Source organism: Lotus japonicus, chromosome 1, assembly GCF_012489685.1.
Source record: "Lotus japonicus ecotype B-129 chromosome 1, LjGifu_v1.2".
NCBI lineage: Eukaryota > Viridiplantae > Streptophyta > Magnoliopsida > Fabales > Fabaceae > Lotus > Lotus japonicus.
Window position 1 is genome coordinate 3358999 of NC_080041.1, and position 27587 is coordinate 3386585.

The 27587-nt window shown below is 36.0% G+C and overlaps 5 protein-coding genes and 1 long non-coding RNA gene across 7 annotated transcripts; 2 read left to right on the forward strand and 4 right to left on the reverse strand.

The window, feature by feature from the left end:
- Positions 1-2747: 2747 nt before the first annotated feature.
- LOC130733104 (uncharacterized) lies at positions 2748-6246 on the reverse strand. Of its 2 annotated transcripts, XM_057585179.1 has the most exons (3): positions 6094-6246; positions 3901-5390; positions 2748-3008 (listed from the first exon to the last, which is right to left on the reverse strand). In XM_057585179.1, the coding sequence occupies exons 1-3, from the start codon at positions 6121-6123 to the stop codon at positions 2945-2947; spliced, it is 1584 nt and encodes a 527-aa protein (XP_057441162.1). In that variant the 5' UTR covers positions 6124-6246; the 3' UTR covers positions 2748-2944. The 2 variants fall into 2 exon arrangements, with proteins under 2 accessions (XP_057441162.1, XP_057441161.1); XM_057585178.1 differs by lacking the exon at positions 2748-3008 and having other exon boundaries at positions 3645-5390.
- Positions 6247-8617: 2371 nt separating this feature from the next.
- Positions 8618-9707, forward strand: LOC130731521 (LOB domain-containing protein 24-like). Its single transcript, XM_057583829.1, has 2 exons — positions 8618-8989; positions 9240-9707. The coding sequence occupies exons 1-2, from the start codon at positions 8837-8839 to the stop codon at positions 9483-9485; spliced, it is 399 nt and encodes a 132-aa protein (XP_057439812.1). The 5' UTR covers positions 8618-8836; the 3' UTR covers positions 9486-9707.
- Positions 9708-10483: 776 nt separating this feature from the next.
- On the reverse strand, positions 10484-14046 carry LOC130733105 (mitochondrial acidic protein MAM33). The gene is made up of 4 exons (XM_057585180.1): positions 12888-14046; positions 12532-12789; positions 12072-12391; positions 10484-10952 (listed from the first exon to the last, which is right to left on the reverse strand). Exons 2-4 carry the CDS (start codon positions 12688-12690, stop codon positions 10772-10774), a joined length of 660 nt encoding a protein of 219 aa, XP_057441163.1. The 5' UTR covers positions 12691-12789; positions 12888-14046; the 3' UTR covers positions 10484-10771.
- Positions 14047-14574: 528 nt separating this feature from the next.
- On the reverse strand, positions 14575-18573 carry LOC130733106 (uncharacterized). The gene is made up of 6 exons (XM_057585181.1): positions 18301-18573; positions 17467-17594; positions 16987-17156; positions 16473-16550; positions 15791-15935; positions 14575-15082 (listed from the first exon to the last, which is right to left on the reverse strand). The coding sequence occupies exons 1-6, from the start codon at positions 18425-18427 to the stop codon at positions 14666-14668; spliced, it is 1065 nt and encodes a 354-aa protein (XP_057441164.1). The 5' UTR covers positions 18428-18573; the 3' UTR covers positions 14575-14665.
- Positions 18574-22406: 3833 nt separating this feature from the next.
- On the reverse strand, positions 22407-24002 carry LOC130732801 (putative FBD-associated F-box protein At5g22720). The gene is made up of 2 exons (XM_057584788.1): positions 23091-24002; positions 22407-22724 (listed from the first exon to the last, which is right to left on the reverse strand). Exons 1-2 carry the CDS (start codon positions 24000-24002, stop codon positions 22407-22409), a joined length of 1230 nt encoding a protein of 409 aa, XP_057440771.1.
- A 1000-nt stretch (positions 24003-25002) lies between these two features.
- LOC130731522 (uncharacterized) lies at positions 25003-27587 on the forward strand. Its single transcript, XR_009016713.1, has 4 exons — positions 25003-25103; positions 25799-25874; positions 26623-26692; positions 27455-27587. It is a non-coding gene; the product is annotated as an uncharacterized LOC130731522 (long non-coding RNA).

Below are 27587 nucleotides of genomic sequence, written 5' to 3' on the forward strand. Positions count from 1 at the left end.
GATAATGCTAAATGGTCTTCTCCTTTTATAGCCTTGAGATTGTTTTGTTTGAGATCTAGAGATTCGTCTAGCTTTTGAACTAGGAGCCTGTAATGGTTCTACTCCGTATTGTTCACAGAAACTACCTACTTCTTTTCTTGAAATTTGCATATCTTTTTGCATTTTATTTTGAAGTTTAAAGTCAGTACAAACTTGTATTCCTGTATAAACTACAGTATTATGAAGTTGTCCAAATGATAATGAATTGAAATTTACTGGATTTTCTTGATTAAAAAGAGATAGATTACTTAATACTTTTGATTGCATTAATCTGGGTAATCCAGCAATAAAGCGCTCTTTCCAGAAGGCGCTGTTGCCATCTTCTCTTAAGGTTACTTTTGAAAAGAAGGTATCCTTATACCATCTGTAATCTGACATGGTAGGACAATAGAGATTAGAGAGCTGGCTTGAAGCTCTTTTTCTAAAGATACTAGGATCTCCTATGAAATGAAGTATAATGGTATATATTATATAGATTAGTAAGTGAACATGAGATTAGGTCAACGAAATCATTTCCCTTGCATGTGTTTTCTTGTCTCCTTTATTTACTTTTTATTCACTTTTTCGTCATTCATAGTTGAAAAACTGCAAAACCATTTTCACATCAATATTTAAATCGTTTTTGGGTACGAAACTAGCTAAATGAGTATTTAAGACCATATACAATGGTTAAACAAAAAATGTTTTGTTTATCCCTTTTCTACCCAACTTTTTCTCTTTCCAACACTCCACATCATCTTCTCTCTCCAATTCAACACTCTCTCAACAATTACCCACTCCAATGGTTTTACTTAACTCTCAACACCCTACCCCACCACTCACCACTCACCCTACCCCACCACTTTTTTATTTCACATTTTTATTTAATTTTATATTTTTGTTTTTATAATTACATAAAATTACAATTATCGATTTAAATTAAATTAAAACAATAAACACTTAACAATTTAATTTTTTTTAAAATATAGACTATAATTTTTTTTTCTTAACTTAAAGTGCAAGACAACAAACTAAGCATACAAGAATTTATTTTATTTTCTTAAAATAAAATGCAAGACAACAAACTAAGCACACAATAACTTAAAATGCAAGACAACAAACTAAGCACACAACACACAAATAACGTAATTAGTACGATACAAATCATCTTCAATCCTGATACATTCCAAACTTTGCCCAGATGTGCTTCACTAGATCTGCTTGCAGTTCGTGATGAACATTTGAATCACGCAACTCGGATCTAGCACGCACATGATTTGCAAAAGCGGGTAAAACCTCGGTCGAGTATGGTTGCTGTGTACTAGATCCACCTTCCCCAGATTGCTTAAAATCGGTCCAACGTTGAGCATATGAATCTCGTTCATCCTCGACAATCATATTATGTAATATGATGCATGACCCGCCACCAAGATTGACTTATGTTGAAAATTTCGGAAATTCCGGTACATCAACACTCGGAAAATTTTCAGGAACCACTGGCATATACCCACTAGACTGGGGTGTTTGAGATGAATATCTCACAGATCCATAAGATGGATGAGAGTTTGGAACAATTGATGACTGGTTAAAATTTTGTATGTTTTGAGGAGGTTGGTACGAATATTGATTTGGATCTGGATAATAGTTTGGATTTCGAAGACGTTGGTTGGAGATTTGATGTGGGACTTGATAATAGTTTGGATTTTGAGGACGTTGGTTGAAGAATTGATGTGAGACTTGATAATTGGTGGGATTTTGAGGACGTTGGTAAGAAATTTGATTTGGATCTTCATAGTTGTTGTGATTTTGGTTGTAAAATGGGTTGTTTGAAGAATTCTGGGTGTTGAAATGGTGATTGTTGGGATCCATTTCAAACAAATGTTAATAGATAGATAAATAAGATGGTTAGAGAGATAATAAGAGGGTGAAAAACTTAGTTTTTTTTTCTGTGTCCAAATCAAACGAACCAAGTCTCTATTTATAGAGAAAAAAAAATCATGAATTTTAGTATAATTTTTTTTTTCAGAAAATATTTTTTTTGATGAAATAATTGAGTTAAAAAGATAAGGGTAAAAGAAATCCGGAGCCACGAATCAGAAGTTGACACGTGGCAAAAAAAGGTTTCTCTTTCCGGCAGACAAGGCGTGTCATGCACGCGCCAGCGGTGGCCACTGGCCTCGCGCCACGTGGCACACCGCATGCTGTCCAACTTTGTTGAAAATGTTCAACATTTTTCCTCTCTCTCATCACTCTCAACAAACTTCAACAACCACTACAACCTATCAACAAAATTCAACAATTTTTAACACCCAATTCAACTATCCATTGTAAATGGTCTAACCCACATGGTTCTTTCACATGGTATGTGTAACCCGATTTTGGTTACTTCAACAACATTCTAATTGTACTCGTGTATTTTGGGTAGATACCCCTTATGCCCTTTTGTTCCCGAGGGTTAGCTCAAGTGGTAAGAGCTAGGGGACATAAGGGTTGGGGAGGGAAGATTCAGGGTTCAAATCCTGGAAGAGAAATTTGAGAAAATTTTTTAACTTACTAACAACTAACCACTAACATTTGCCTATTTAAAAAAAAAAAACCCCTTATGCCCTTTTACTTAATATATTTGCCTTTAAAAAAAATCCGTGTGACAACGTGAATTACTATTTTATATTATGTATAATGAATCTTGATAAGTGTTTGATTGGGCAACAACAATCACTTCAATAAAATATTAAGAAAGTGAGTAGAGAATTTTTTGATTGGGCAACAACAAAAACAGTACTTAAATAACTGTAAGTTTTCTCCTATCATTAATTGCTTAAATCTAAGCACCTTGAAAGAATCTTCTCCAAACTTTGGTAACAAAACTGAAATTCAAACACACATGAAGTCTTTCTTCTAGTGAATATGACCATAATATGCATGCTTACAAATGATCTCTAATATTGTTGGCAACCTTAACTATACCTTGGATGAAGTCACGTTCGGACCTACAAAAGCAAGCATATACAAAGCATTTCAATTTGTTAATCGGAAACAATATTGCTAAATGTACAAACCAATCAATGCAAGAAAATAAAGAAATCAGCGACAAACCAATCAGAATTATCATAAAAAAATTCACACACAAGCTAAGAGCATCAGCAACAAAGAAATTTTGTGAGTTTCTTTATGACATGTCATCTGAAGTAAAGTTTCTTAACTATTGCAGAAAATTAAGTTTCTCCAAGTGGCAAGCAACTTTGCTCCAAAGTTTCTTTCTAGAGAAACTTTGCTCAAAGTTTCTCTTCTAAATTTAATGATTAAAAAATAAATAAAAAACAAATAAATAAAGCAAATAAATAGGTATCTGGATTTACAAGAAAGTAGTGGGGTATATTGTGGGATCCATTTAAGAAACTTTTTAGAATTTCTGGATTGGAGCAAAAAGTGAGTAGAATTTATTAAAGTGGTTTAAATGACGTAGCATTACCAAAATTTAAATTAGAAACTCTAATGAGTTTCTTGAATAATGATGTGTCTAAAATTTCACACAAGTTCTTGCATTTCCAGTACATCAATTTGGGAAATAAAAAAAATTATCCAATCAGAAATGATGTTTGTTACCAACTATTTCCAAAATGAAATGCACGGAACTATTTTTCCCCTTTGATTTCTTTTTAACAATCCAATCATGTAAGGGTATCAATTGCCTATTTATTTCTTGAAGGAAGACTAATAAACTAATCTTGCATACCAAAGACTTATAGAAAACAAGGTAATTTATCATATTATTTGCAGCTTTAAATAAAAGTAATTAGAAGTAAGTGCACCACACATACGATCCCGCTATTTTCCTTGTAATGGAAAGCTTTCAAGTCACAAATTTGAGTTAAAGCTGACCTCCATATGTTCACTTTCTCAGGATCTTTGTTGAACTTTGTTTTTTGTTTGATCATAGCTTTTTTATAACTATTTCTCTGGTGTCTCACGTCTGAGGGGTCTACTTTATAAAAAATTGGCCAAATTAATTGATTCTTGTTCTCTCTGCACTCGAGAATCTTCACAAGCTCATCAAGACACCAGGTGGAGTCTGCAAAATTTTGAGAGAAAATAATAATTGAAAGTTTTGAATTTTCAATTGCGGCCGTGATGACGTTTGAAATGGAGTCCCCGATTTGCAGTCTTTCTTCGTCCATGAAGATCTTGAATCCCTTCTCAAGCAAAGCATGATAGAGAAAACTTGTAAAGTTGTGCCGGGTATCTTCTCCTCTGAAGCTGAGAAAAATTTGGTATTGTTCCTTTGAATATCCCACATCATGTACAGGTTCTTTGGACTCCTCCACCCTGGGCATATCTATTGAGAGAGCTGATCTCACAATTTTAGATTGGGGGGAAACATTGTTCTGAGTACCTTCATTGTCAACAAGTGTTGTTGACTCCACATTTTGAGATGGGAAGGGAAATGCTGGATAATTTGTGACAATTAATGTCCTTGTTTCTGCTATCTTGTTACGGTACCAATCAGAACTCTTTTTAGGAATTTTTTCTTTTAATTGCAGGTGGATCTCTGTCAAGAATTTATTCACTTCCTTTATCTGCACCTGAAGTTTTTTCTTGAGTTTATGTTCTAGATCAGGAACCCTCTTTGATTTATAATACATAACCACCAAGTCAGCATATTTCAGGCTAATCACCATCCTTATTTCACAGCAGAGTTCTTCATGTAACGCAACAAGTAGTGGCATCTTGGAAGACCCCACCACATCTTCATCAGATTGGAGGAGAAATGGTTGATCATGTTTGGCAATTAATGTTCTTGCTTCTGCTATCTTGTTACGGTACCAATAAAAATTCGTCTCAGGAATTTTTCCTTGTAATCGCAGTTTGATCTTTAGTAAGAACTGATGCACCTCAGAACACCACTCCTCTATAACACTCCACTGATTGTACTGATCTTCATTTAATTTATAAGCTTCACGACGAGGAATGTCAATTAGATGACAAATCCCGATATCAACAGATTGTACGCTAATCAGCGCCCTTACTTCACAGTAGAATTCATCATGTAAAGAAAGTGATAATCCCACAACATATCTTCCTTTTTGGAAAGTAAAATATGGTTCATGTTTGGCACGTAGCTTCCTGATTCTTGATATCATGTCATTGCACCATGAATCCGTCCAAAGACTTTGATACGGCAATTTCTCTAGCTCCATGGTCTTAGCCACGAATCTTTCAACTTCATCCATCCATTCCACAGCTTCACTGAATTTTTCTTTGTGATAGCTTCCTAATGTTTTAGCAGTTTCACGCTCTTCCCATAGCTTGCAAATCAGCTCCATCCTTTCACGGAGGACTTGTAGATATAACCAAGGCGGTCCTTTTTTTAACTAGTTGGCCAGCAAAGGAAAACAATTATTTTTCTTTGCACTAATTAAGCTCAACATCATGAGGTGCCACACTTGAAAAATAAATGGGTTAAATATGTTTTTAGTCCCGGTACAATAGGGGTCAATTGAATCGGATATTCGGATCTAGTTAAAAAAATTCATAGCTTTAAGTTTTCAGCATGAATTTTATATATATATATATATATATATATATATATATATAATATATATATATATATGCCTTTACTTTCAATGATTCATCTCTCTCTATTTTCTTTTTGTTTTCACTTGGAATGAACATCTCTATATCCTAGTACGTGTTTGAAAATTGCAGAATCTCATTATTTAGATTTCAAACACGATTCTGACAATTCAAAAGCTTAATCGAACATACATACTACTATTTAATTCGTAGATGTTTGTAATTCTAATTTAAGAATTAATTCTGAAATCAAAATAAATTTCAGAGAGAAGTCTTTACTCTTTAGTGTCATAATGGATTTCGACAAAAAATAATTTAATCAAAACATGCTATTAACCATAAAAGGAGCAGAGATAAAGAAAATGAATGCATCACATATATATGCACTTCAAATGATCATAACATGAGAATTATATATATAGCTTTAGTATAACAGGCTACGGCCTACGGCTGATCCAACATATAGAATTAGAGAGGTGAAAGGAAGTTTGTTTAACTCACTCCAAGATGTTGCAGACAATTTGAGATCATTCTACTCCTTTTGGAAAATGATTGATTTTGCTTAAATCTTGATGCTCAAACCCGAACTTCTCACAGAAAGATGCATATATGGTGGGAACAGGGCGCAGTGCTAGTTGGTCTATACATATATATGTGTTTGGTGGTTATTTAAAGAAATCTTACATTAAAAAAACAGACATTATTGATAGAAGTAGTCAACAAGTCATGGTTTTAATTATAATAAATAAATTAAACAAGTCTTCCAAGTTGATCATAACACGGTTTAATTTACAATTTTATAATAATCTCAACATGGCTAACCGAGCATAACATTGGGGATATTATTCCGATGTATAAAAAAAAACATTGGGGATATCAATTTGGATGCAAACCAAAAAAAAAAAGGTTAAGATTTTTTTACAAAAAATAAATGGTAGAAAAGAGATAAAGTCATAAAACATTTCTAAATAAAAAAAAAATATGCTTATTGGTGGATCAACAAACATGTATGTGATATGTCATAACTAATGCAATCCGCTGGTTTGGTTTAGGCACTTTGTCTTCAGTGGGCGATGTGTCTTGCAATTGATCTTGGTTTTCAGACGGTGTGTTTTAAGACTGATTCTTTACAGCTCTTTTAGTGATGGAGACGTCGTTCTAGAGGCAGCTCTTATCTTGATTTGATTTTGTTTTTAAAAATTTCTTATCTTGATTTGATTATTCTTATGTCGTTCTCTTTCTTTAGCTTTCTAACAGTTGGATGTTTTATTTGTCCGTAGATTCGGTAATTGTACCGCAGACTTTTTAGCTCAGAGTGCCTCTTTTTTTTGTGCGGATAGAGGAGAGACCTCCTGGTCTTGATACTTTTGTTCGTTCGAATGTTTTAGCCTCAAGGATTAGTTGGTTCTAAATTAAAATTGATGAGGGCGAAGTCCCTTTTTGAAAAGAGGAAAATAAAACAGACAAATTTCCCTTGAGTTGGAGAAAGGAGGATCCCCTTAAAGGAACTAAAGATTATTTCATTTCATGGCCTTTGCTTGACCTCAACGAATAAAAATACTTTGACTCGCTCGTCTCTTTATAAATAAAGTAACAGTTGTGAATGAAATAGTCCCACATCGGATATGTAAGCATGCGTTAAAGAGTTTATAAGTGGAAGGTGTTGAGAATTCAAGTGTGAGTAAGTCCTACATTGGAAGATGATAAATTGATAATAAGTTTGAGTGGTTTATAAGTGTGAGGACCCATTGCCTTAAGGTTTTGGGTGAAATATGTGGTGTCTGGTCCACTTATGATTTTCTCTTTAAAGTCTAATGCGGAGTTTTATCCCCCAATTTTAAACCATTTCCTTTGTTTGGCCCTACAGAAGGATTAGCTCACCCATTGCCTTAAGGTTTTGTGGTGAATGTGTGTGGATGATGTACGTGACTACTTATATTCTTAGTTTCTTAACCCAATGTGTGAATGGTAAACTCCCAACCCCTTATGAGCCATAACACTGTGAAGAGTCTAGCGTTCCGCTGCACCACTCCAACAATGGTATCAGTGCTGATGGTTCGTGGGACCATGGTAATAGCTCATTGTGTCGAAAGTCTTCCTAGCAGTGTGGCTAGGCGGCGGGTTCAGTTGGTGCTTGCGAACGGCTGTACAAGGGTAGATAGCTTCCGCAGACGGTAGGACTATGGTTGATGTGGTTGAGGGATTCTCACTTGAGTGGGAGATTGTTGGAATCAATGGTTAGAGTTAAGTCTCACATCGGAGAAGTCAGAGTAAAAGGGAGAGTTTATAAGGAGATGGACTCATAAACCTAATGTCTTAAGGTTTTGGGTTAAGATGTGATGTCTAAGATTTCCTTGTGTCTCCCCGTGACTCTCTCTAACAAACCCTTATATTACTAATTGATAATCGGTCGATCTTCGTTAAAGATTACATGGGTAAACTTATTTCATACTTCACTTTGCATGTAACTGATTACTTTTCATTATTATTTTCGTAAATACTGAAATGGCCAACTCGGAGCTCATGGCCAAAATGCTTGCCGCATATATCCAGGAATTGAATTAGAAATCCAGGCGGCGGAGAAAGAGGAAGAAGCGAAGAAGAAGGTCTAGAGTTCCCAATAGGCAGATAGAAATTGGTGTTTGCTACCTTTATTTCCATAATTCATGCAAACCAATTAACTCAACAGCTTGCTTTAGATGTGAATAAGCATTTGATGGAAGAATCGACGTAAACGGTCACAAGTTTAAATTTCAAATATGTCAATTATACTTTGCAAATAATAGACACTAACAAATATCAATTTATTTGAAATAAACTTAAAATTAAAGAACTTGTATGAATAATGGGTAGTACCTAGGACAAGAATATTGGTTATAAATTTAATAATAATAAAGCAAGTGGCTTCGTGAAATATCAATTTACTTGTCAATAATGCTCTATAAATTGTTAGACACCATAAATAGATGAAAAATACACAAAGATTCATATGTCGGGATTAATATGTAGAAATTAGTCAACCATCTACAAGATACGAGCCTTGATTGTGTTTTCATTCTCTTGATTCATAAAATTTCCTTATTTGCTTAGCAATTAAAATTTTACCGTTAGGATTCTCCAATACAAATACTCTTCTTACATCAAATTTTGTACAAGATTCTCTAAAAGCAAAAATATAGAAAAAGAAGAAGAAATCTTTGTGTTTGGATTTGTTTTCTTTTTTGAGAGGATTTGATTTGATATCATGACTTCTGGTAGGTGTGCAGCTTGCAGGAGCCAGAGAAGAAGGTGCCCTTCAGATTGCATTTTCTCTCCATATTTCCCTCCCCAATATCCTGAAAGATTTGCTTGTGTCCATAGAATATATGGTTGCAGCAATGTTGGAAAAATGCTTCAGGTAGTACTTTTAATATCTACCCTATTTGGTTTCTTAGTGAAATGCTTCACAAATCACAATCACTTCTCATCAGAAGCTGCAAGAAGTTTTAACTTCTAAATAAATGTGTCTTGGATTCTGCAAAATCGTGAAAATGTGTTACTATTTAATTATAACATGAAAAGAATTTGTCAAGATAAAATTGTCATGAAAAAATGTTATTGAAAAGTTGTGTTTTCGGATCTTTGTTAAATTTTAATGTTGCATGCAGGAAATACCGCACTATCTACGAGGACAAGCCGCAAATACTTTGTATTTTGAAGCAAAATGTAGGATTGAAGACCCTGTTTATGGGTGTGTGGGAATTCTCTCTAAATTGTTTCAACAAATCCACGATGCAGAAATTGAGCTAGCCAAAATCCAAACTCAGATTGCTGATTACAAACTCCGAAACAATGAGGTTGGAGCTGCTGAACCAAACTTGAACAGCATGGGACAGTTTCCTTGGTTGAATTAAAACCTTGTTTTGCAATAGATACAGAGCAATCGCTTGGTCTTATACTTCGATGCTACATTCATATTCAGAAACTCAATTGCTTTGGAATTTTTTGTTGCTATTTTGGGCAAACTTTGAAAAATGTTTGAAAGAGAGTTCAATGACTGATTCTTGTAGTACGGAATAATGTGATGAAAATAATGTTGAACGTTTGTTAGCGCATAATAGGATGCACGTTTGTAACTTAGTCCAAAAAATAAAGAACTACCATTTTTAATTTAGGAAAAAGCAAATATTGACATTGAAACAATTTCATATTCCATTTTTGGCTATTATTCCTTTTTTATTCCTTTGAAAGTGAATAGCCCACTTCAGAAAAGTCAACTCCTGTTAGTTTAGTGTACTATTTGAGAACTAATTGGTTTTACACATAATATGTTCTAAAATATAAATAATATCAAGTATAAAGGCACCGTCGTGTGGTGTGTTTTTCTGACTCAATGCTGACTATTTCTCTGGTGCGTGCTCCCCCTACGCAGCATCATGTGTTTGCCGTCCTCATTAATAATATTTAGGGGCTGTTGAAGCGCGCTTGAGTGGTTCAAGTGGAACATATCCTTTGTGAAGGGACTCTTGTGCTGATTTTTTGGCTAAGGCGGGTGCGTCCCAAGACTTACAGCTCCTCCATGTCCATGATCCCCTCCCTGGCATGGAGGCTTTGCTCCTGGCCGACTCCTTGGGTACCATGGTAGTTAGGCAGTAGAGGGTTTTTTTTCCTGTTTTGTTTTGCTTTGGTTCTCTTTGTTTTAAGCATCAAAAAAAGTATAAAACGGAATTCACCTTCAATTTTCTAGGCATTATCTTCTTTTTGGTACATCGGAAGATAGCTAGGCAATATCTTCAATACAATACCACTTCACCAATGGCTATAAATTGATAAAATTTCACGCTGTGGGTGTGTTGGTCGTCCAAAATAAATACTACTGTCATAATTAATAACTATTAAATTTCAGGTACTCTTGAAAAGAATAAAAAATTAAAAGAAAATCATCAAAATTCAACATGTTCTAAATACATAACTTCACTCACTGTGAATTAGATATCAAAACACTATTAAGTGGAAGTTATTGCATCAATACTAGAAATTAATCCACCCATTTTAATCTAACAAACGTCATCTCATCTATCCTTTTTTATGTTTGGAAACTTGTTAGGTTTTCAAATTCAGAAAAGTGCTTCTGAAAAAAGCTACTGAGAGTAGTTTCCTCAACATGAAACCAAACATATACATGACCTCTCTGAGAGGATTAAGCCCCTGCTGCTGGCTTCTTCCCATCAATGAACAAGCCCATCGTCTTGAACCACCGCATAAGATTTCTATGTTCCTTCACATATAGCCATGCTTGAAGAAATTTGAAGAGGCTCTCGTTCACGCCTCGCTCCTCTATGTAACTGTGAAATGCATCTCTCGTCCTTTCATCTAGTTCTCTGTCAATTTACAGAAAAGTCAGTCCAAAAGTTCCTGTGGCATTCCCAGTTTCCCACTCAAACATTCCAATTTAGATGAAAAATCAGAAGATACATGGTTTAAGGTAAAATAGGCTCTGAAATAACATGGATGTTCATAATTTCCAACAACCCAAGAACTTACAAAGTTCATCAGTTTCACATAAGTTAACCCTGCCTATAATTTCTTGCCACAACAGAGCATCGACATGAATCACTATAACCTTGAGAGCAATTGAAAACTCAAGCTGAGATCCAAAAAGAAATGAAGGAACTCACAAGGCAAATATATTTTCTGACAACAGTTGTTGCATAAGAAAACAAGAGTCCATGTGCTGTGTGTGAGTGCATGTTTGGATTACACACAAACTTCCATCTTTTACAATTCCAATGAAAAACAAACAGAAAAACACATATACCAAGTCAAAAACATGAAAGCATGAAATTGTAGCATTAGATTAAAATCCTTTCACAAACAGTTATTCAAGCACAGCCAAACGTTTACACAAACACAGCCTAAGCCTCTGGAAGACTATCAGCTTCTACAAATTATTAAGAGGTTCTTATTATCATTAGTTGTGCACCTTCGTCTCCTCGTCGTGTTTTTACAAGTTACAACTACTTGATCTAGAATCAACATAAGCCTAAGCTAGCTCCACTTACCGAAGGGGAAGACTGCTTAGTGGAGGGCTAATCTACTTCAATTCTATTCTTCAAATCCTAAACTTCAAATTGCAAATAGCTACAAAAAATTCTTAGCTTCTTCCTTACCATGAAGACAATCTTCTCTTGTTATCAATTATCAAATGCATTCAAAACCATTCTCCCCAATAGAAAAAGCCATGAAAAGTTCATATTAACAGATTGTAGGTTTCACCACATTTACACTCAACTCAACCAACTATTTCAAAACTCAAGCTCTTAAGTCAAGACCCATAATGGCCTCATTTAGTTTCTAACAACTCACCTCACAAAAGAGAAAAACTTTGAGCTTAAAGCAGAGAAATTACACAAACCCACTTTTCAATTTCTAACATAAAAGATAAACACAGAAGCAATGATAACAATTAGAGCTGAGAAAAAAGTGAGAGAGAGTGTTACGCGAAAACAGGGCCAGTGTATTGGGAGGGGATGATGATGTAGCCAGAGTGTTCTGTGAGCTTAGGCCTCATGGAAACAGAGTGAATGCCGAGAGCATCCTCATAGAGACCGCAGAGGAAGATCAACGACTCGTTCTGCGTGGGTTTGGAGACGTCGACGTGGATGAAAAGCTGGCCGACGGCGCCGTCATCGTCGTCGGCGGAGGAGAGGCGCATCACGTAGACGATAACCTCTTCCTCGCCGTAGCTCCGCTTGAGGACAGGGCCGTTGGAATCCAATGCGCCCTTCACGATGCTGAATGGTGATGGAGGACTCACTCTCTGCAATTGCAAACAATAACGCATCATGTCAATGGAATTGAACTGAATTGAATTGAATTGAAAGAAAGAACCCTAAACCCTAAACAAAAACCCTAGAAAGTTGCAGGGAGAGAGAGAGAGAGAGAGAGAGAGTGCAGTACAGGGGGCATGTTCATTTTGGAGACTTCCATGTAGTGATCCTTGAGGGAGCGGAGAATCATGGAGTCCACCGCCGATGACATCGTGGCGTAGTACCGGGGTCGAGACGTGCCGGCGCGGCGGAGGGCGCCAACGGCGCCGACTAACCCTCTCTTCCACATTTCTGTTTCTGCTTACAACTTTGATTCACTTTTTTTTTTTGACAGCAACTTTGATTCACTTGGATTTGAAATGAATAGCTCTAAAGTATTAAAAATGCTCTGCAAAGTAATATACTTATCATTTTCATTTAATATATTAATAAATATATCAGGTTGTCAGGTTTTCTTTAAATACTATAAAAAAGAAAAGTGTTTACCAAGGCGAGTCGGGGCGCTACGTCAGGGATCAACGATGGGTGAGAACATCTCCTACACTGCGAGATAGCGTCGTTGTGAACATGGACGAAAGTGTCATGGCTTCTCCAAGGCTAGCTGGACTTTACGGGTTCCGGAATGACCCAGATATACTCGTCTTCGAGCTGGTCGGAATATACCATGGGTTATCCATGGCTTGGGAGCTGGGGCATAGAGTGGTGGAGTGTCAATCTGACTCCCTGCATGCGGTTAATCTAGTCTTGTCTACTCCGGGCAGCCGACATGCATATACATATATTATCTGAGACAAAAGACCTGCTTGGTAGGCCATGGAGAATAACGATTGGTCACACTCTTCGTGAAGGGAACGCGTGTACGGATTTTCTAGCTAAGTTTGGTGCGAGTCAAAATTAGGAGCTTGTTTCTCTAGTTTCTCCCATTGAGGGCTTTGGGAGTTTCGTTTTTGAGGCCTTAGCCTAGGCTTTACTTTTACTTTTGGGTTTCATCTTTGTACCAGAAAAACAATTTATCAACAAAGGAGAAATTGATATTTGCGACGGAAAATAAATCCATCACGATGCCCTTCCAAGTGTCTATGTGACAAAAACTAAATCTGTCACGAATGCTTGCGATGGAGCGCAAATCTATCACAAAGTTGATGCCCGACGAAAATGAAATCAAGGAGGTCCTCCACAAGACCATAAAGAATACAGGCTTATCTCCCTTGTTGGCAACATTTACAGGATAATGTCTAAAAATATGGCAAACAGAGTCAATGAGGTCCTCCACAAGGTCATTTAACATAATGAGAAAAATGAATTTATGTGAAAAGTGGATCGAATGGGTGAAAGAATGCTCGCATTCGTCTTTTGTTTTTGTTCTTGTGAATAGAAGTCTGTGCGATGAGTTTATGATGGAAAAAAGGACTTAGGCAAGGGGACCTTTGATGACTCCCATCCTATTCTTAACAAGGACTAAATGGATATTAAGATAGGTTATATTGTTTAACAAATACGTGTTCAGCATAGGGGAGGAAAGAAACATAAAAATAGTTATGCTTCAATTTGCGGATGATACATTAATTATTTATAAGGGGAAGCAACAATTCAGAATGTACTGCCACAAAAATGTATCCTCCATTGCTATGAATTGGCCTCTGGATTAAAAATTAATTTTCGCAAGAGCAGAGTAGCGAGAATATCTATTGAGCATTTCAAAAAAAAAAAGAATATCTATTGATGGCCACTTCATGTGAAGGGTTGCAGCAATACTTCATTGTAAGTTAATGACTTCACCAATTGTGTATCTAGGAATCCCGGAAACCCAAGAAGCTTAGTTTTTGAAATTCTATTCTGAACAAAACAAAGCAGAAACTCTCTTTGGAAACATAAATCACTTTCTTTTGAGGGGTAGGCTATGCCATATAAAAAGCATCCTCTCTCTGCTCTAACATTATATTTTCTGTCCTTTTCTCAAAATGCTCGCGGGTGTCATGAAGCAAAGTAGGAGAATTATGAGAAGATTTCTGTGGGTGGAAGGTAGGAAGAGGAAAACAATATTGCATGGGTGTAATAAGAGCTAATATGTATACCTAAGGAGTATAGATGCCTTAGAGTAAAAGATTGGGGAAAATTTAATAAAGTTCTCCGAAAAATGGAGGTGGACTATACGTTCCAAACATGTTTATAGTAAAAAAAATAAACTTGTTATATATATATACAAAAGAAGTTAATAGTACATTGTAAGGGTAGCTGAAAAAGTGCACTGTGATTTCAGAATTCTATGAGTTTTTGCTATGAAGAGACTTGTTTGCTTGTGATGCCAAGATCATTGCCTTAGCTCTTGTGCTCATCAACATCAGATCTCTCACCGCGCGACGTTGATGTTGCCGAGCATTTTTCGCTCGCTTTGGAGCTAGCCGGTTGTCCCTCTCCACAAAGGCGAGCCTGAATTTTTCAGCAATTGATAATTCAGTGGAACTTGAAGATGATGGTGGAATGATGGGTCTCATAGCAATCCCATGCTTTGTCCATGTTCCGGGATCAATATCCTTGACAACTCCATCATCCAGGGTTATATTTGGTAATGCTTCCCAAGGCACCTGGGTTCCCTTAAACCCAAAGGGAGACTTAGGATTCACTACAATACGAGGGCACTCAGTGGAGAAGTCCTCTAACGAGTTCTTATCAATGTTTGGCTGCAAAATGAAAACATTAAAGGATTATATGAACACAGATCATTTCTTTGAACAAATGTCACTGAAGAAAAGATATTAGAAACCCTATTCTATACATTTCACAAGAATCAAAGAAAAAATCTGATCCATTCCACAAGGGAATTTTCTCATTTTTACTTTGGCTGGTGATCTCAAGTGTTAAATCTCATCCCCATTTTTCTTCCCCCAGTGAAATTGTCAGAGAAGTAACATTAATTGGTATTATTCCAAACAGACTATGGACCAGACTATTGTCAAGTAATCAGTGATGTTAACCAACTATTCATCTATAAAAGGGCAACCCGGTGCACAAAAGCTCCCGCAACGCGGGGGTAGGGTCCAACCACTTGGTCTATTGTGTGAAGTCTTAACTTGTTTTTTACACAAGAGGTCATTTCCATAACTTGAACTCGTGACCTCAGTCGCATGGCAACAACTTTTGACAGTTGTGCCAAGCTCCACTATTCATGTATAGCTGATAAAATTACCCTGCCTAAACCTCATTCCTTCCCTTCTTTTTTTCCTACGCCTCACTTCATCCTTCTCCAGGGAGAAGGGAGTGTAGTGTTCTACCCCAAGAAAAATACATATGAATATGCAAGAATACATAATTTGTGGCATTTAAAAAAGGACCAAAGTGTGCATTCAATTAGAAATTACCATAATTGAGACAGAGTTTGAAGTTCATACCCATACTAGCCATCTGAGTGATTGTGCGCCACTTGCAATTTCTTTCGTATAAAGCTCCTCCCATGAATCCTCTTCCACATACTCTAGCCTTGGTTTAAATATACTAAAGCATCTCCGAGCAGTTTTGTCACTCCTTGGACACCCTCTGCAATATTAATTATGGTTCATTGCCTGTTATGAGGTTTAAAATCCTAAGTTAAGCATACTATTGTTTACAATGTGATTTAAGTGGATGAAAAGAGACACTATGTGATAGAGTAGGAAACTGCCATTATGATTTATGAGGGAGAAAATGAAAAACCTTAAAAGAGTGAAGCTTTACATACATACATAGTTTACCAATTACCACCTTTTTAATTAAAAACAACTGTATATAGATCTAGAATTAACTTCCCAAGTTTTGGACAACATTTCCATTGTGATAAAACCAAAATTTGGAATTATAAATAAATGAGCAAGCAAATATGCTTTGATCATCTTTATAAGTGAACTCAATTTACATATCCTATCCTACCTACAAAAGTGTGACAGATGCAACTGCAAGGTGAACATGGTACTAAAGCAGTTTCAATTTCTCAATTTTAACGAACTAAATGACAAACAAATATAATCTAAAGCGGCAAAATGGGTAAAAAGTATTAAATAAAAAATAAAACTTAAAACGGATAATGAAGAACTGTACCCGCATCTCAATGTCTCCAATAAATGGCAGCGATTCACAAATTCAGATATGCCAGTAGCAGTAATTTTGGTGCACCGGCTGCAAATAGTCTCAATATATCAAGAGATTCTGAAAGAAAAAGAAGTATAATATAAAACACACACTAGAAAATATAAATGAGCTTATTAGCATGCTAGACATGAATCCAAATGTATTAACCCCCAGGTAAGATGTTGATGGAACAGAATCAGAGGGAAGAAAATTGAAAATCATCAAGCCTGAATGTCTGATAAAACCAAAACCATGAAGTACAATGGAAGTCCTAAAGCAGAACTCCAATCTGACCTGATTATCCACTATCAATAAACTCAAGATACTGTTCAAGCAGCAAAATATTTGCTGGAAACGTGAATGCCAGCTGTTCCATTGCACAAAGCTTACCATGTTCTAGACATCAAGGATATTTTACAAAAGAATGAAGGCATAGCAATTGCTTTGTCAAATCTTTTTAAACTAAATTTTTATAATTCTATACCTTATATCCAGAGCTTTAACGGATCGACATACTTCAGCTACTTTTATCAAGCCAAAATCAGAAACATCTGAACCAGAGACGTCAAGGATATCCCAGGAAGTATCAGCTAATGCAATCAGGACATCATCATTCAGCAACTTTCTTCGTCTAGCAATAGCTGCCACCGCCATCTGTCATTAATTCTTTAACTGTAAGTATGCACAACAAGTATTTATGACAGTAAGCAGAACAACAGTTTCAACCACTTAAGAATCTCCTTGTTCACCAAATAGGCGCCTCAACAAAGCATAACTTCATTGGCAAAAGAAACAGGCTATATCCTGGAGAAAGTTTGTTTCACAGTCATTTGCATTGTGCACACTATAACTTCAAATCTTCACTTACAGATATGTGCATCAGTCTTTCAAAAAAGATATGTGCATTAGGATAAATGACCTATTAAAAGATTAGACGAGATAGAATCATCCTCTAGCAAGATACCTTGATATCAGGTGGCAAGTTGACAGCAATCTCAGCCAAATCTGCAATAATATCCTCCAAATGTCTGCCAATAAATCCAATGCAGAGGCTGACTAAACTTGGAGGCTTTGATTTTATAGGTAGTAATCCTGCAAGAACAAATTCCCAAACAATCAGATAATCCCATTTTTGTGTGTATACATCAGAAAAAAAGAGGGAATCAGTGCACATTGCCACCAAGAGTTTAAACCTATGATCTCATGTAAACAACCCAAACCCCTAACAACTAACACAGACACATTGGCTCCTTCACAGAAAAACAAAAACTTATTCATTCTATTAGGTGAAAACTCAAACTGGGGTTCCTTGAATTTTAGCACAAGCTAGTCACACAAACAACACAAAGTCTAAGGTCAAAACCAAACTAAACAATGTGCAGTTACCATAAAATAAACACAAAATCAAGTACAATAAGTGCATGTTTGGAAATACTTCTACTATATTGACTAAATCAAAACCAATCATTATGGGGAGAAGCTAAACTTCTGTTAGTAACTTCTGGGTATTAGAATTGATTTTGATGACAGATAAGTTGATACAAATGAGACTTTTTATTGATATTTTTATCTTTTCCATTTGAAATTATCACAAACACAAAAAATCACTGCATTCCAGAGTTGCATTGGTTTATCAACGGTATATCAATTTCCATTGAACCCCAGAAAACAAAGCAAGTGCAATTGATCATAAACCTTTGAAAGTTCAAAGCTACCAAAAACCAAACGAAAACATAACACCCCACCTGAAAAAACAGAGTGAAAACCAGGTTGAGAGAAAGAGAGACAGAGGGGTTACCGGAAAACTGGGTGTTGGTGAAGGTAACGGAGGAGGAACAGGGCTTGGAGTTGATGTTGGATCCTGGATTCAAATCGAGGTTCTGCAAAGAGCTTGATAATGCTTTTGCATCTTTTCCCTTATCCATCAATTATCAAAATCAAAATGAAAAGAAAAACAACAACAGAAAACTGCGGTAACACACACAACACAACACAACACAACACAAGACCCAGATTTCGGAGGAATTAAGATTAGACGAAGAAAACATGAAATACTGTGAATTATGTTCTCAAATAAACGAAGCCGACTTTATTTAACAACAATTTTTTTTTCTTAGTTGTCATTTTTCTTTCAAGTCGATAACATTTAAAAATCATTTCATCTTTTATTGACTCCTATATATTTTAATTACAATTTAATATTTTTTAATAGTTAAGCTATAACTAAAACATATAGGTAAGTGTTTGGAAGAGCTTATTTGAGCTTATCTGACAGCATAAGCTCTTATGTCAGTGTTTGGGAGGGCTTATGCAAACAGCTTATGACCTGTCATAAGCTATTTTTAACTTATTTTCATAAGCTACTCAGGATAGCTTATGAAAAACAGCTTATGCTTATATACATCTTATTTTTAATTTATTTCAATAAATTTTCAAAAATAGCTTATGAATAAGCGCTTATGACCATAAGTGCTTAATTAAACTGTTTTTTCAAACGGGGCCTAAATAAGTGGAAGTGATGAAAGGAACAGTTTTTGTCTTCTGTGGTGTGGGAGGTTCTCATTAAATCGGTGGCACAAGCTATATTATGGGTTGTTTTTCTTTGTCTGTGCAGTTATGTTAACATATTGAGAGTATGATCAACAAATTCTGGTAGGGTAGCAATAATGAGGAAAGGAAGACGTTTTGGGTTGTCTAGAATGGCTTGTGTGCTCCAAAGAAGGAGGGGGAATGTGCTGCTCCTTTACCACGACAATACAAATTGAACGCGGATGTTGCCCAAGGGTCGATGGTCTAGTCTGCAGGCGTGGTGCTGCGGGATGATGAAGGCTCTGTTTGGTTGGTCGTGGCGGTTAAGAGTGTGGTGGTGTTGGGTGTGGACTATGCAGAGGCGGATGCTGTTTGAAGGGGGCTACATTTAGCACTAGACCATGGCTATCTTGATGTGCATGTTTTTTATAGTCAAATGTTAGTTGTTAGTAATGTTAGTAAATTAGTCATCCTCGGGGTTCAAATCCTGGACCATTCATCCTTCATCCCACTCAACTCTTATGTCCCTAACTTTTATCACTTGAGCTATCATTCGGGGACTCTTGATGTGCATATGGAGTCAAATTCTGACAAGGTGACCAAAGCTATCAATGGTGCGGAGGCTGACAATTCTTACTTTAATTTGATTGTTAGGGATACTAAAGGGTTTGTTGGTTTGTTTCATTCCATCTCCTTCTCTCATGTATATAGGAAGGCAAATAAGGTAGCTTATAATTTAACTAAGGGCCCGTTTGATGCGACGTATAGTATAAGACCTGATAGTATAAGACCTGATAGTATTATGCCTGATAGTATAAGCCCTGATAACTTTCTTATACTATCCAGCGTTTGATCATGATCTATATAATTTACCATATCGTTTAAATTAATGCAATTTTATGTTTAATGAAGTATTGAATAATGATATATAATAAAAATCAAATATGGAGGTGATTATAACGGTGGTGATAGTGGTGTTAGGTTGGTGGTGGTAAGTTGGTGTTGGTAGCGGTGGTGGTGACAGTGAAGATAGGTTGGTGGTGGTGGCAGCAGCGATGGTGGTTGTGGTGGCGGCGATGATAGGGTGGTGATGTTGGTGGTAAGGCGGTGGTGGCTGCGCTAGGGTGGCGGCTACGGTGGAGGCAATGGTGGTGGTGGTGGTGATAGGGTGGTGGTTGTGGTGTCGGTGGTGGCAATAGAGTGGTGACGACGATTATGGTGGTGGTGGCGATATGGTGATGGTTGTGGTGTCGGTGGTGGCGGTAGGGCGGTGGTGGCGGTAGGGCGACGGTGGTGGTGATCGAGTGGTGGCGGTGGTGGCAACGATGGTGGTTGTGGTGTTGGCGACGATAGGGTGGCGGCGACGGTGGTGGGTGGAGGCAATGGTGGTAGTGGTGGCGATAGGTTGGTGGTTGTGGTGGCAATAGAGTGGTGGCGGCGATCATGGTGGTGGTGGCGGTAGGGCGGTGGTGATCGGGTGGTGGCGGCAACGCCGGTGGCGATGGTGGTGCCAATGATGGTGTAAGTTGGCAGCAATGGAGGGTGGTGGTGATGGTGACTTATACGTCACAACCTTATCATGCTTTATTCATCACTCACATGATGGATTAAATAATACGTCATTTTAACGTATAAGGGGACTTTGATGGATAAGCTTATACAATACAATGTTATCACCAAACAATGGATGAACTCATAATGTATTGTATAAGCTTATACTATCATGCCTAATACGGCGTGCCAAACGAGCCCTAAAATTTCCCTCATCCAGATGTGGCTTGGGTTAATAATGTGCCTCTTTGGTTGCAAGCTTGTATTCCGTCGGATATTTTGACCAGCTTGTTTCGATGAAATTTTCTCTTAATTAATTGTCAAAGTAAAAACATAGGTAAGTTTATTCCTCCATTTTAGAGCTCATCCATTAATCTCATAATTTTTATCTTGGAAAAAAAGAAACTTTGAGTATAATTTTCATGCAGTGTCGGTGTAAACACATTTTACAAGGGTTGTAATCGGACCGATCGAATTGATTCGGATTTATGGTTCGAACCAATCAAATATGTTCGGTTTAGATTGGTTTGAATTTCATGATTTTTACTTTTAAGTCCGAACCAAACCAACTCGGTTTCAATCGGATTTGTTCGGTTCGGATGGTCGGATTTGAAATAAAAAAAAATATTATTAAGAAATATGCATAAAAATTATTCGAAAAACGTGAAAATTATAAAAAAATATAGAATAATCCAATATTTTCAAAGAACAGAACATTCGATAATGACATAATTTATATAATCCAAATAAAACTAACATCTTTAATACAAATATACATATGCAATGTAATGGGCTGACGTGTTTGAGCTGAATGTTAAAAAAATTCTCAATTCATTGGGTTGGTTCGGATTGATCGGTTTTTCAATTCCCAAATTCGATACCAATGATCCAGTAAAAAATGTGTTCGGTTCAGTAAAAAAATCCGAACCGAACCAACGGTCCAATCCAACCCACCATAATGTGTTCGGTTCAGATCGGTTTGATCGGATTCGCGGATCAGACCATACCCGCTTACACCCCTACATTTTACACTAAATCAAGTGGTTACATCATTTTTTAATTTTAATTAAAATTAATATTCTAATGTGCCAAAAATTAATAATGTATGTGTTAAAAAATTACACTGAGAATGCATCAACATTTTTCTCGTACTACTTTCATCCATTCCCCTAAACTTATTTTAGCACTCTCCTTTCATGATTTTTTAACTTCGTAAGAATCAATTTTAGTCATTTTTTCCAAATATTCAATTATGATTTTTGTACAACAGAAGAAACAATTTATTTAATACCATGATTATGGGAACAAACCTCCCATATAATTTAAAGACAATACAGCACCCATAGGAACATTCATTCCATCCCCCACCAAACCTCAACTTCATCTGCACTACTAAACCCACCAAAAACCAGCCAATAAAAATCAAATCAAATCATTTTAAACCCCCAACAAACTACTTAATAATTATGTAGAAAAATAAGATCCAGCCAAAAAAAAAATGTAGAAAAAAAAAAGTAGAAAAATAAGATCCAGCCAATTACCAGTACATTAACCAGCCAAGACTTACCCCCAATTACCTTAGAACAGCAAAACCCCTGACCCCCACAACAGACATAGAAACGAATCAAATCTGATGTAAAAAGTTCATGCGGTTAATCATCAAAATTGATGACATGTAGGTAGAAAACATCAATTAGACCTATTGCAATAAAAAAAACTAGGGATCTATTACAAAAAAAAAACTTTCAAAAACTATTTGATTCCTCTTTAAAAGCTAGAGACAAAACATTTTTAAGGCATAAGAAATGCATAAAATATACACTCTTATCTGAGTACAAGTTTGTCTAGTTCAATCCCTTCATCTTGAAGTTTTTTAAGGATTCTTTCACGACCAATCTGATACCATGTTGGATTGAACTCCCAGTCTCTCTCAGACCAATTATGTATCCAATACGGATTCAAAACTATCCGCTCAAGTTTGTGGATATATTTTAAAGCATTCAAGGCGAACTCAATTTCATACCAGTGTCCCACACAACCTCTTAGTTCAATAACTTTGATCTCGTCATGAGAGAGACTCATGACATCTTGAATATCTTTTTGAATTTCATGATTGCAATATACAGGGTCAGGGTATCTCATCTGCAAAAAAATATTATACATATTTTTAAACCTGATGAGTATATGGATGGTTAACTATAAGGTAACATAACCATTAAAAAAAATGCATGTCAATTAACCCTCTTGACTTACATTGATTGTAAGTTTCTGCAGCAACGGAAATGCTTGAAGCATGGATAAAATCCTCCAAATCTCAAAGTTCGACACATTATTTGCGTTAATGCTTAAGTTGAATACCTTGCAGTTCTGGTACATTTTTCTGAACAAAAACGTTACAGGTATAAATTATGTTAAAAAGCAGTTCTATCATTGTTGCCCTTATAATTATCATAATAAATAAATAAGACTTGAATTTCAACACAGTAAAAAAAAAGTTCTCAAACTAACCCGAGGGCGAGGATAACTAAAGATATATAAATTCAGAATCTCAAGCTTAGGAAAAGTGGCGAAGTGAGTAAATGCACGATGTAATTTCTCTACAGAAAAGACCTCATCATGGTAAATGGTCTTCAGTTTAGGAGCATTAATTGAGCTCTTCATCACTATAGGAAGAGGAGCATTAAATAAGGAGATTGAAGAGTTGTTTCTGATGTGGTAATACAAAGAAGTGAGTTTTAGACAATCCAACGAAGTGAGTTCTATATCAACTTCATCAGCATTAGTGTTAAATTCTTGGCATTGGTCAAGCTTGAAATGACATAATGATGAACTTTCTATTTGCAAGGTTGTTGAATTGAACAAACATTCAATAAAGCTGAGCTCTTCAAGTAGACGACAATTTGATAGTAGAGTTGTGAGCAACTTTACATCCACCGTTGACTCTTCAATTACAAGAGATCTCAGTTTTTTGAATGGAAAAGGATCAAAGTTTGTTGGATTACGAACATGAAAAAATTTCAGATGCACATACTTGAGTGTTGAGTTGTTACACTCGAAAGATAAGCCAAAGGGAAACTCGTCACATGAGACACAGTCACGAGCCCTGTAAACGTCCCTGTGCGCATACCATGGACCGACCAGAACGATTCTCTCAACTCCCTTTGAAATTGCAAACTTGGTCCATTGATCAATGTTGGTGCTCTCTACGGAACGTAAATGATAAAGCTCCACCATGAAAGAATCAATCTTAGTCCCTTTAAAATTCTTGACAAATTGATCGATTCGTTCTACAAATTTACCCTTAATATCCCTACCTCGTAATTTCTCTTCACTTCCAAACACACTAGGCACATTAAAGTTCAGATTTCTCCTGAGATGCCAGAGGTTGCACCACCTTTTTGAGAGTATGCTAGTGCTCATCATATCATGTATGGTTAACATAGATTGGATATGTTCCAGGATATCGTCAGGCAACTTGCTAATATAATCCACTTCCTGCTATGAAAATTTTCCAAAAAATGGTTAAAGTTTAAAATACTTGAAATTACACAAAATAGTTAGTTCCTAATGCAAATAACATTATATTTAATGCACATAGATAGATTGATAACAAACCCTTAGCTGAGAACAATGAAGAAAAACAACAACAAAAGAACAATCAAGAAAATCATAAAACTTAATTACCTCAACGTCCCTAAGGAGAAGAGGTGGCAGTGGCAGCTTGGCTAAAAATTCTCTTATGATGTGTAGACTCCCTTGGAATATCATAGTTCAACTTCAAATTATGATCTCCAACCTGCAAATTGATGATTTTATTTAGAAATAAACTATATGAAGATTGGTTTTAATTATTAGTAAATTGATTCACAATTCTAGATATATAAATGAATACACACTGTAATAATACTAAATGAAAACAAAAATTAGGGTAAAGAGAAACAAATAATTAAGAGACATTTCAGCAAACATGTGGGATGATGCATTATCAATTGAAAAGATACATACAAGGCATATACAGGGCTTCCTCTTGCAATGCTTGCAGCCACAGAGACGTTTACAGCTTTAGCGTTTGTAACTTAATAACAATGAATATGTGATTCTATAGGTGTGAAACAACACCTAAACTTGTATTCTTATTTATGCAAATTATTTGGTAAGAAGTACTAAAATTATTAGAATAACAATTCAAATGCAGAACTAAACGCCGTAATATTCTAACAATATTCTTGACTAATCTATATCTACTACACCTTAAAAGAAAGACAAGAAATCACTATTCATAAGAGAACTTCCAATCTGGGCCGTTTATTTGACTCTCTCTTCATTTTGACTCTTTAATCCCGGCCCTTCATCTGTGAGACTTTTTCCCCTCTGTTCTACTCGAGCCTTTCTATTTCACGTCACAGAACGCGTTTATGTTGTATGCGATGAAGGAGAGGAGTGTGTCCATGGTTTGATTTCGTGGGTAATCGTCATCCCTGCAGGCCCTGTCTCTGTAGCGTGAGGATGTCATTCTTTCAGGTACGTCCTCTGTTCCCGTGGTTAGGTTTAGGTTTGGTTGCAGAAGGAAGCAGGAATGCGAAATGTTAGGTTTTACTGTTGAGCACAATTTTGTGTAAAATTTCGTCACCATGACCCATGTTTCTTCAATCCTTTCTGTGTTAGGTGAAAATCAGAAGGAAGATAATAGATTATTCAGGAAATTGTTCACAATTTGTTGTCAACAGATCATGTGTATCATAACTCATACATGCTTTACTTTGTCAGTTGATTGTTTCAATGTCAGTTCAGTACAACAAGTTTGGTATGCATAGTTGTCAAACAAGTTTGTTTCTGACATTCAATTGAATTTAAGTGAATTTATTTAATCTAATTCTCTAAGGTTTCTCATTCTCAGTTTTCTATAAATACTGCTATTGTGTGTCATTTTTTGTGTTCCTGCTCAGAGCATTCTCTTTTGCTATTCTCCTCATTCCTGTAGAGTACAAGAGGGTTGGTAGTGGTGATGTTCCAGCAAGTTTCTTTTTGGCATCCAATTCAATTTAATTTTAATTTATTTAGTTCAATTCAAATGTCCTAGATTTTTCACTTGCAGTTGTCTATAAATACTATCATTTTGTGATCTTCTTGCTGTGCTTGCTCATAACTCTTTTCTTTTGCTATTTCTACATTTCTACATAACTGATAATTTTCTTTTAATTGTGATCGACTCATAGGTTCGTGTTCTTTGATGCCTTGCAAATGGAAGACATCACTGTGTCATATGATGAGGGTGGTTCTTTTGATTCTATGGTTGGTTCTTTTGGCTTATATAAAATATTGTTTTTGAGTTTTTAAATTAAACTACTCAATGGATTTACCATATTGTTCTTAGCATTTCCTGTTTGTTCTTCAATGCTATCTAAAAAAACCATCTTTGTGCTATGCTATCTACTGATTCCTGGTACATATAGTCACATGCCAAGGATTTCTGAAGGGACACTTAATTGTTTTATGGAATTATTATCTGTTTTATTGCGGTTTTGAAGATTTGTCAAGAAAAGAGAACTGGAAGGAAAGTTTAAAACTCTACTTCTGTTGGTTTTATGCTCACCGTGATTTAGTTAATGCTCAGCAAGTTCATTTTTGTTTGAAGGAATTCGTCACTTCGCAAAGAAAACAAGTTTAGAGAGAAAAATCAGAAACTTCTAATCCAGTTTACCTCCTGAAATGTCTTCTCAATAATAATGATGCCTTGCTGCGGGACTGGAATGAAGCATTCCAAATAAAGCCATTGTCTGGACATGTTTTCTTCATTTCGGTTCGACCACTGATTTAATTATCTTATTGGTGGGGGATAGCAAAATATGTGTTAGCTAAATTTTCAAGATTTGGCAGCTTACTCACTTACTAGATCATACCAACATGCTTTCTTCTTTAGCCAACTTTTTCTTTCTCAGATATGGTTATCTTTTTCTGGTTTTGGTTTGTTCATTGGATATTTGATTTTTGTTATTTGGTGCTTATAAATTGACCCTCGGTTGTGTTGTTGTTCATCCAGTGGTTAGTTCAGCAGAGAGAACAAATGCAGTTGAGTCTTCTTGTGCAGTTTCAATGTCGTTCTCAGGCGGGTGAGTCTCTTCCTCATTCATCACCACTCTCATATCATGTGAACCACATCCAATCATTCACAGAATCACTCAAAATCTCAACTTTATTTATTATTGTGTTTCATTCTTTCTATTTTTTTAAAAGAAAACTAATGTGCCTTTTTCCTTAATGCTGCTTCCTCCTTCTCTTCTACTGAGGAAAGATTGGTTGACTGTGTCTATTCATGATTGAGTTCTTTAATTATAATGGTAGAACTGCACTAATCAAAGCTATTAGTAAAATGTGAATTTCCTTAATCTTACCTCTTCATGTAAGCCATCATTAGTTATTAAAATTTCTTTATTCTATTTTTGTGCTTTCTTTGGCCAAGCAAAATTATAATGCCAAAACAAGTGCTAAAATTGAACTAACCATATATGTGCGCATGAGGCCAGAAACGAGAATTCTGTCCTACACTACATTTGTCCTTCAATTAATGACTACATTGCATAAATAATTTCTAGAGTGTAGTTTACAGTTTACTTATTTCACACAATCTAATGCTGAACAATTATGATTGATCATTTATACTCTTCTAATATTAAGATTGGAGCTGCAATGAATAGGCAAACAATTCTTTTATTGGTTTATCATTATTGAACCTGTTAAAATAGTTGAAAACTTATATTTTCCACATTCCATGTATAAGCAAATTCACTTGGGTTCAATGGTTGTTTTGGGTTGAACCTTCTTTGTTCTGTTATTGATTGTGATTTTAAAATTAAGCAATACCATTTGTATAGGTTGTAAATACATGATCCATGGAGCCTACCATCTCCAATGCACCCTGGCTATCTATTAGCAACCTCTTACTTTTCACATTCCAAGAAGAACATAGTATGGCCAAGCCAAGAACACTTCAGACTAATATGCGTA